At 42.1% G+C, this 10,713-nt stretch overlaps 1 protein-coding gene across 1 annotated transcript; it reads left to right on the forward strand.

The window, feature by feature from the left end:
• The first annotated feature begins 7,533 nt into the window (after positions 1-7,533).
• On the forward strand, positions 7,534-9,878 carry si:dkey-63b1.1 (B2 bradykinin receptor). The gene is made up of 2 exons (XM_042094337.1): positions 7,534-7,614; positions 8,230-9,878. Exon 2 carries the CDS (start codon positions 8,237-8,239, stop codon positions 9,314-9,316), a length of 1,080 nt encoding a protein of 359 aa, XP_041950271.1. The 5' UTR covers positions 7,534-7,614; positions 8,230-8,236; the 3' UTR covers positions 9,317-9,878.
• Positions 9,879-10,713: the final 835 nt, after the last annotated feature.

A 10,713-nucleotide genomic window follows, 5' to 3' on the forward strand; every position in this document is an offset into this window, starting at 1 on the left:
CAAAATACATAGTGCTGCTTTAAACATCCAATATCAGCAGGGTCGGCTTTAGCCCCCCCTAACATCTCTGAGAATCATACAGTATATAACTTAACTGCTTTACTTTGAATAGCAGTTTTTCCACCCACTTATAATTCTACTATTCTACATTGCAGTCAAACAATAAGTAATTAAGTGATGCATGGACAACAAACACCAGAATAGTTTCAGAATAGTTTATTTTTTATTATTTTATTACACACTCAAAGTTTGGTTCAAAGCATGGGTGAACTCCATAAAATGTAACGATGCTCATAGTAGAAATCTTAAAAAAAAAAGCTAAATATGCCTAATTGTCTACCTCCATACATAAATTAAAGATGCTCAAGGATATTTAACATGAAATTAACTCTATTAACTGTGGAAATAAAAGTGTTTTTAAGGACACTGAAAAAAATGGATGGATGAACAAACAAGAATGCTCTTATAGTGCATCTGGCCAATTAAAAAAAAACAAGACAGGACAAAAAAACATACATTTCAGTGTATTCGAGGGAACTGTGCTGAAGAGTGAACACCACCACTATCACTAAAATGGTTACTGTGTGTGTGTACTGTATGAAAACATTTATTTTCTTCCTTTCTCTGCTTTGGTCCCTGTGCATCAGAGGGTTTGGATCGCTTAATTTTGGGAATCAACCTCTGTGAAAGCTTGATCAATGCAGCAGCTGACTGAGCACTTGCCTAACGTAATGTAACACCCCCCCCCCCCCCCCCCCCCCCCCCAATTAGGAAATGATCGACAATAGTCATCAATTCTATCTAATAATCAGGTTGAGAAGTAAACGTGTGGCTGAGCAGGCGCCCTAGGATAATCATGTTTTAATAGTTTTAATAAACATGTTTTATTTTGCTTGTCGTTGTAATTCTATGATTAATAGGAAGTAGGCCTAAGGGTGACTGAGGGAGGGCGCCCCCAAAGCAATCGCCAGCCCTGAATATCAGAGCAGGACCAGGACTCAATAGAGACACTGTGTAATGAAAAGAAAAATGCTTTCAGAATAGGAGTATGTAAACAAAAACAACTTCCACGAATATTTGGCAGGAATGAGTGAGATGAACCACTGTTTAAAACAATCTTCTTCAGACAGTGCTTGCCTCAGTGCTTCTTGAGAATCATAATGTCATCATGTGTTGTGAATATGTCATTGGACAGGCCCCATTTTCATGCCCCCAGACTCTAGCTGCCTTAGCTGCTGGCTGCAGTAACTCGAGCTAGGTGAAACTGATTGTTTAAGTTTTTTTCGTACCGACAGTACTTGGTGACCTTGAGAAACGGAGATATGTGAAAAATCGCTGGAATTCCCCTTTAAAGGACAAGTTCGGTATTTTACACTTAAAGCCTGCAGAAAGAATCTTTTGCAGCGATTTTTGTGTGATCAGTGAACACCCCTGACCACTTGGTGAGTTTCACATCTTTGTAAACAAAAGTTTAATGCGTTTTAGGAAGGATTGTTCCAGTGCACCTATGCAGCGTTGTGGAACGTTTATGATTAAACGTTCTATTTAATCATAAACTATCTGAAAACAGGGCTTTAAGTGTAAAATACCGAACTTCTCCTTTAAGAGGAGGCGACTGTGCTCCTTCACCTCCCATCACCAGGGGGCAGTGTTGAGTCAACATGAGTCTGGGGTCAACAAGTTGACCTTCAATAATATAAAAGAAAATGGTTCCAAAATAGAATTTGTAAGCAAACACCACCTCCACTAAAGGAGGAGGAGGCTGTTAAATGTGCCGGGATGGGAGCTCTCCAACACTAAATAATTTGATTTAAGGCCACACTTTCTCTCTCTCTCTCTCTCTCTCTCTCTCTCTCTCTCTCTCTCTCTCTCTCTCTTGCTCCAGTCAGCTCTGAGTGTGGGTGTCAGGCAAGTGAGTGGTGGTGGGAGGGGGGAATAGCTGGGTCTCCGTGGAGATATCACAGCTTGGCTCGCTGCAGGAGGAAGGCCTCTTTTGGTCCGGGAGAATGTGCGCGGGTGCGTGAGCGTGAAGCCTGACGTGTGGCTGAGCAAAGGGAGGAAGTTCCTGAAATGGACAGAGGCGCCCCGCGCTTTTTCCATCTCCTCAGCCAACACTGACAGCACTGGGTCACTGGGTCACTCTAGAAATTACTGGCACATGCAGGTGTGATGCAAATGACAGGAATCTAGTTTGTTGACTCTTAACCCTTAAAGGTGTAGGTTTTTGAACGTTCTAAGTTCCGCAACAATTGAAGGTTCTAAAATTCTATGTTGAATTCAATGAACCCAGATATTCTTTAGAATGTTAATTTCCCAACATTCCCGTCACACCGGTGTGACGGTACTCCTTTAAGGGTTAATATACGTATATGTATGGTTAGGGCGGTAAGTGTTCTAAGCGTACTGCAGAACAACTGAGACAGAACAACTGAGTATTGTATATTTGAATACATGTACTTTATATTTCTACCATACAGACTTCCTCCCGATAAATCTGAAAGGGATAAAATGGTCATCATTTGTTATGATTATGATGCTTCCATGTTGTTATTACAGTGTCATATGAAAGACATGCACATGTTAAATCCAAGTCAAATGCTTTTATAATACCACAGTATTTCTTAAATTGTTTTGTGATGCATTTGAGAGGTACTGAAATGTGAAATAAAGGAAACAGATGAAAATAGTGAAATAATATGAGAAACGTGAAGCAGATACATAAAAGCATTATGCAATATTGCTAGTGCACAGGTTTTGATCATTTATCAATCTGCAGCAGTGTGATTAACAGGATTTTTCGATTGCATATAAGGTGGCATTTTCACCCTGATCTTGCATCAAGGATCTGTGCCCCTCCCCCAGATAACAAGGTTAATGTGTTCCTGTGAGTTAGGCTGTTATCTCTCTTGGGGAGATCAGGAGAGACAGCGAGTGAGTGAGAGAGAGAGAGCGAGAGAGAGAGAGAGCTAGTCTGGCTGATTCAAACTCACTTACTGACATTCTCTGGGGAGTTTGGGAAGTGTAATAAGTATAATTTGGAGAAAATGTACAATCTCAATTAAATTTGCCTGAAAAGTCTGGTGCACAACATTTTCAAGTCTTTTTTTCCATCAGTTGTAAAACAGCCAAAGGTTTCATAGATTCCATAACCACACTTCATCATGATGGTATATAGATAACAGATTGTGAGACAAGGTTTTATAGGTCTGGACTGTGGATTAACATAGCTCAGTTTACCTAACAGTCATTCATGACATAATGAAATTTCTGTCTGGGCCTCCTTTGCCTGTGGATGAGTAAAATGCCTAAAGACTAAGGAGGACTTTCCCTGTCTTGTGAATTGGTGAATCATTCTTGATAAACGTGGCATACGCGTTGCCTGATTTCCAGTTTGTAAGTTGAGCTGATGCTCTGTGGATGGTTTGTGTCGCTCTGTCCTGCGCAGACAAGTTGGCCCATCCTCTTGGGATGTGTAAAGGGCCGTTCACACCAAGAACAATAACTATGACAATAAAACAACAAAAAAGTATTGTTATAGCTAATATGAATGACAACGTCCACACATAAACTATAACGATAACAACATGAAGGACGATATCACTTTCAGAGCGATTTTGAGAACGATAAAAAGCTGACAGCCAAGCAGAATCCATTAAATTATAGCCATCACATTCATCAACATGAGGACAGACTTTCCTTATCATTGGTCAGTGTGGGTGCTTTCAGCGTTAAAGTTATAGTCATCTTTATAGTTATTGTTCCTGGTGTGGACGACGACGTCCCTTAGCAGTGGCCAGTGAACTGGGCAAAGTTGTGCTGGCAGGTAGACCTTACTGCAAACCCTTTCAGAAAGGTCAGGTTCAGATCAAACAATACAAAGTGTTCACACACACACACACAATACAAAGTGACAGATGGACAATATCACAAAAAATACATCAATTTTGAATATGATCACAACAGATAGCTAAACCATAACAACATGACAAAAGACAAATAAAATAAAGGAGAGAAGAGAAGCTTTGTTTAAATTGGATATGGCACCATAGCCTACAGGGTGAAGAGTTCAAATGTTCTCTACAGTTTCTCCTCCACAATCCAATTTCATGAACAGGCCGACTCTGGGGGCGCACACATAACCTCATCAGGAGCAGAGCTGGGCTGAGGTGTGAGCATGGTATACTGGACTCAAACCTGCAGCCTTGGGAAGTGACAAGTGAGCATGGTAGCCAGGACGCTGAAACACATGTTTGCCAACGTCAGTTGCCAGGGAGTATGTTTTTAAGGGAATGGGAAGTAAGATTTACAGATTACACTGATTCTCTGTACATTGGAATTTGTAGCAATTTGATCAACCAATTCCAGACCATGTTTTGAACAGCATCTTCAACTTGCCTAAACCTCAGATGTACCTTCCCAATGTTTTTTTGCCGATGTTATTCAGCTATCTTCCATTCTTCAGTCTGCCATAATCCATAAAACCGTTAAAGTAGTGCCGTTTGTCTTTTATGTCTTTAACAATTACCATCTTTGCTAATGCAAAAGAGGAGGACAGACAAACTAGCAGTTCCTCACTTTTATGAGACTCCATTATGCTTTTATGTGTAATACTTAACTCCGTCTTATTTTACTGTTTGAAACCTAGAGCTGAATGAAGCAAAGATTTTATAATTAATTTATGTTTTAAGCCATACAGGTAGTCACTTAGCTAAATGTTACAAATGTTGACCACATCCATATTGACAACAGACTGCATATACACAGAGAGAAGATTAATGCAACACACACGCAAGATGTAGTAAGTGCAGAACATAGAACCATGTGACCACACTTTCCTGGAATCATCTTGCCAAGAATTAGATAATCCGCTTCTCTGTTTTCACTGCATGCCTCTTTTGAGACATCTTGTTGGCAGGTAAATAGGAGTCTACCCAGGGAGGCCGATATTAAACTCTGCTCAGCAGACAGACGTTGAAACAAGCAGGGCTCTTTTGTTGCCATGGAGATTCCACACAATCAGCAGCCCCACCCCCCACCCTAGCCCCAGCATTTTCAACAAGCCCCAAAGTCTCCCACACTCCTTATTTGTCTTGAAAAGTTGAAGATGAGAAGATGAGAAATATTTCCACCGGCTCTCATATTTACATGAGGCGATCACAGCTGTAAGCATTCTCAATGATGAGGTTTACTAATTTACAAGTGCTTTGTGATTGGGCAAAAACACTCGACAGCGGCTGAGGGAAATGTGGCTGCATTCCCCAGCCTCTGGAGCTCTGGATGAGCTGTGTGCAATGCAATGCTCATCAAAGGACTGGCCTGCAGTGAGTCATAGTTTAAAGGTTCATTATCACCATAAGATGCTGTTACACACAAGTCCCATCAGGACACACAGCTAAATGTACAGTCAGACCACCCAGACACCAAACATGAAGCTCTGCACTGAATCACAGTACAGACTTTGGCATACTCTAATTTATAAATGAATTCTCGTTCAAGACGAAGTAGAAGAAGAGTAGTGTTACTTGGCAAAGATAGGACATTCCCATTGACAATCACTGCATTGCCATTGAACTGAATGCAGCTCTGTAGCCAGATTGTCTAGCCTTTTACGTAAACAGGGTTTATACTACCACTTGGATGAGAATGAAAACTTATGGAAAAGTGTGTGCAAATCCAAAACCTGCTAGACCATATGTTAAAAAGAAGAGGCGGTCTTGAAAGGGCAAGGTTTCGATCCCCAGGATATTCTAAAATGAGTGGATGGTGTGGATAGAAGAATGTCCTTTTATGGGAGAATAAAATACCCTGCATATTCAGACTGTGTGCAGACTATTCTATTCGCTTCAACGATCTGGACTACCCATAGCATTATTTATCAACACTTCTTGTGTTGTTTTAACCCATAGTATATGAGATCATATTCTGCCCTCATTGTCAAGCTCATTGACTGGATGAGCCAACTATCAGGCCAGTGCGGGCCCACCCAGACCCTCATGCCATCTCGCCACTGCTATGAGACTGACATGAGAATGTGAGCAACAGTGTTACTGTTACCCTTATGTAGAGTGAGGGGTCCATGAGTTGAATCAGAAACTCCAAGTGCAGTCTTTGATCTATGTTGACATCTACAGATACTGACAGATGACAAGTACAGGTAGTTGAGCTGAATGTACTGTATGGAAATGCTGTGGACTAAGATTTTCTACATTCCTTGAGTGACAACAGTGAAGGTTTATTCTGGCATACATGTATACATAGGTCTACTACATGGAAAATTAACACTTTAATGTTAGATCATGTAACACCCAACAAATGAACTGAATGTAACAACCACCAGAATATATCAGATTTTTATTATGCCATGGTTATCAGTGAAGCTTAGAAGTATGTAGGCATATATACTACACTACACATACTGAACAAAAAGCACAATATTGACATGTATGTGTTGAGCAGTGTGAATGGGAACATTTTTAGTCCTTGCCGTCATCATATCTCATCACTGCAAGCAAGATGTCTTCTATCATCCGCCAGGAGTGTTTTTTTTTTCAAATTCCAAAACATCCTGGCAGTAAAAACCTGGTTTAATTTCCTTTTGGAAACCAGAGCTCACCTCCCATGCCAGATTCATTATTCCCACAATGAGCCAAAAGGAAAAATGAAGCATTTTAGAGAGTGGACCCAGGAGCCAATGTGGAAAGTATTATGTAATGCAATAGTTTTAAAATGAGACTTTGAGGCCAACTCATTGTGGCCTTTACAAGATTGTACTGAATCAAATGTACAGGCTCCAGGCCAAGTATTTGGTGAGGGGTAGAGATGTAATGTTTGCTTATCAGATCCAGATCTCTTTTTTCCCGTGATAAAAACATGTTTTCAAACTCACAGTTCTCTAGCTTACAAAAATGGTCAGAGGGGATTTGTGAGTCCCAGCAAAAACAATGTGAAAGATTTATGTCTTCGCTCCCTTGCATTTTACACTCCCTGCTTACAGGAAAGCCACCCCCTCTCTTTTGTCATCGTACCTGCTCGGTTAGTCAGCACCTGAATTCATGTGAAACAGAAAACAGAAGGACAAAACTGAGCATGTGTTTATTCCTAGTTTAGTCATTGATTTAGAGTGGGCTTAATACTAACCCACCCGAAGGCAAAAGTAATGCGGTTTGGGTAGTTTACACATAGTGTATGATTGTTATGATTTTTATATTCATAACCTTATTTAGTCAGTGTCAACATCCATGTGGATGTTCTCCTGCGGCATCAAGTGAGTGTTAACTGATCTTATCTTGGGTGAGTTCCTCGGAGGGAATCTCTGAAGTGTTTTGTTGTATCACTTTCGGTGTGATAACTGCCCACTCAGTCACAACAGGCAATCAGCACATCTCTCCGATGAAACTCATCTGAGAAATGCAGTGAAGCAGAGAGCTCTGGGAAATCGGAGAGAACAGACCTCATCCCTTAGTGACGACAGCAGTCAAGGGTCTCTCCCCCCTGCTATAAGAAGCACTGCTGTCTCTTGTGTGGGGAGAGAAGAGATAGTTTGACCAGACAGCACATCTAGAATGAATACCTATCAGGGACAAATTTACAGTTCCTGAAGTTTGTGCGGGATAGGTAAGTGTCTTTTCTTATTTGCTTATTTTTAAAATCAAAATACACAATTTTGGTCAGATGTGAGAAACAGATTAGGAGAGATCATTTGGGACTTTGACAAGTTGCTCACATTATACTAAATAAGGTATGGTCTGATACCTTATATAGTTTTATTATATCAATGAGCAAAGTGCAGTGTATCATTTCATTTCACTATGTTCTGAGGAATGTAGAAAATATTAACAACTGTGTCAAATCAACGTAAACAACTGTTCCGAGAAGAAGCAGGAATTTCAACATTCTTAGTTCTCAAAACACAGCTGTAAAATGGATAAAAACTAAATTAATTTGTAGTGAATAACAGATGGAAACGTTTTGATCAACAAATGTTCTCACTGATTTGTTATATTACAATTAGTGTTGAAGTAGTTCAGCGCACTGTAACTACATAGACATCTTTAAAAAAAACACCTTTTAAAAACAAAAAAGAAAAAAGATTTTTCCAACCTTTACTAAACATTTTTCTTTTCTAACATCCACTAACATTTCTACTATACTATACTATACAATACTACACTATACTATACAGTAAACATAGACTCTAAAATACTAAGGCATTCTGCTATTTCTTGACAGTTTGAGGATGTCTCTTAACGGCTCTGCTGAGGTGTCCCCCACACTCTATCCCGTGGACAACTGCACCAACATTGAGGGATTCTGGGAGCTGCTGGCCACCCTGCAGCCGATATACCTCACCCTCATCAGCGCCATCGGGCTGCTGGGCAACGGCTTCGTGCTCTGCATCTTCTGTCTCCAGAGGAAAGCATCCTGCTCCGTGCCGGATGTCTACCTGGGCAACCTGGCCGCGGCGGACTTGGTCCTGGTCATATGCCTACCCTTCTGGGCGGTCACTATCGCCAACAACTTTGACTGGGTGTTCGGCGTGCTATTCTGCAAGCTGGTCAGCGTGGCCATCTACATGAACTACTTCTGCAGCGTGCTCTTTTTGGTGCTGGTGAGTGTGGACCGTTACCTGGCCCTGGTCCAGCCCATGCGACCCAGCTGCCTGCGGCGGGCGCCCTGGGCCAAGCGCATTTGCCTGGCCATCTGGCTCCTGGGCCTGCTGCTTAGCCTGCCCGTGCTGCTCTTTCGCACGGTGGCGTATGTGCCCGAGGCCCGTGCGAGCGCCTGCTTCCTGGCCTACCCGCACCAGGGCTGGCGCGTCCAGCACAACATTACGGTCAACGTGGTGGGCTTCCTGGTGCCGCTGCCCGTGGTGACCTTCTGCACGTATCACATCATCAAGGCGCTGAGGAACGGTGGCCCGGTGGGCGTGGCGGCGCGCGGCATGAGGAATGAGAGGAAGGCAACGCAGCTGGTGCTCGCCGTCCTCATCGTCTTCGTCTTCTGCTGGATGCCCTACCAGGTCGTGCGGGCGCTGGACACTATAGACTACTTCCGGGTCAAAACGAGTTGCTGGTGGGGAGACTTCATGGATGTGAGCGAGCAGCTGGTCGTCTACTTGGCCTACAGCAACAGTGCCGTTAACCCCTTCCTCTATGTGATCGTGGGGAAGCACTTCCGAAGGAAGGCCAGAGCCGTGTTAAAGCAGTGCTGGCCTTACAGGTCAAAAGGCAATGCTTCGTTTTCAGGCAACGCCTCGTCACTGAGCAGAGAAACACGAAAGATATCTCTTAACCGTATTGATAAATTAATGTGCTAAATTAGCCAAAAACGTTATGTTGTATCTTATCTTGTATATATATATATATATATATATTATAGACTATTTTAATTGTTTTGGATATGAATCATTACAATATATTTGAACAGTTTTGGATATGACTCAAGAACAGGAGACAGGAGAGAATGAATCCACTTTGGTTTGACCTCGAGCACTGATTATCGTTCCCCATCTGCTGTCACTTGGTATATCTGCATCCCTCTTGTCTGTCTTATTAATGAAATACTTCAGGCACAGCCAGACTGCGCATGAGTATGCTGTCAGTTCACAAGAGGAACACAATCTTCATAAAAAGACAATGAAGCTCAAATTCAAAATGTTTACTTACCTCTTCCTTTCATGATCTACCTGATGTTTGCTTTACAGCATGAAGAATAAGCATAACTCTTGGGGTTATGGTTGAATATTTCATTGCACTATTGATGTAACAAAATGTAATAGCAAAACACATTGAACTTTGTGTTACATTTCATCATCTACAACATTTTGTTTTCCTGTCACTTGAAGCCTGTACTATTTATTGTGTGAAATATGTAACATGGAGGAGATGGATGTCCTCTTCCACTCAGTAATAAAGACGCAGAATCATGTTCATTTCCATGCGGGCTGTGGTGTTGCCGACGGGTGTTCCTGTTCTGGTTTGTGTGTGGGGAACTCAACCAGACACTCGCTAATCTTGATATATGAGGCTGTGTGTGTCGTCCGAGCCTTCTGCTCCCCTCTCCCCCAACAGCCCCCTCTGTATGCAGTCTTCCCTGAAGTACAATGTCTCATTCGCCTTCATTTACCACAGGTGACTCCATGCATCTACAACAGAGAGGTTTTATAGCCATACCCCAGAGGTTTGGGAAATGGTTCCTCGTGGAGCGGCTGTCATTTCGCCTTTAAATGTTTCCAACCTATTAACCGCGGCCGTGAGTGTGTAGCAGTTTCGATGTGTTTGTTTTTCCAGCACCACTTTCTCAGTCACTGCTTGATGGGTAGTTTGTAAAGCTATTAAAGTTTGCCTCAGTTGTTGTGAGTGAGGTCAGGGAAAGTAATTATGAAGGTCTCACTATGTATTGGGGAGCTTGGCTGCATAGCTGCATGCTGCTGACTTCAAACGTCTTAATTGGATGAGAATGGGATTGATACTAGCCTGTTTTTTTCTCAAGCTGCATTGGATGGATTTCAAAACTGGCAGCATGCACAGGGTGTGATAGGAACTTGGCATACATGGGCCCAGTGATATGATCAAACTCCAAAGATTGTATAACTCTTTCTTTCCACCATGTTTGTTCTTGGAATCCATTACTTCAACAGCAAGCATGTGTGGACTCTCACTCTCTCTCATTCACACACACACACACACACACACACACACACACACACACAAA

This window comes from Alosa sapidissima, chromosome 6, assembly GCF_018492685.1.
Source record: "Alosa sapidissima isolate fAloSap1 chromosome 6, fAloSap1.pri, whole genome shotgun sequence".
NCBI lineage: Eukaryota > Metazoa > Chordata > Actinopteri > Clupeiformes > Clupeidae > Alosa > Alosa sapidissima.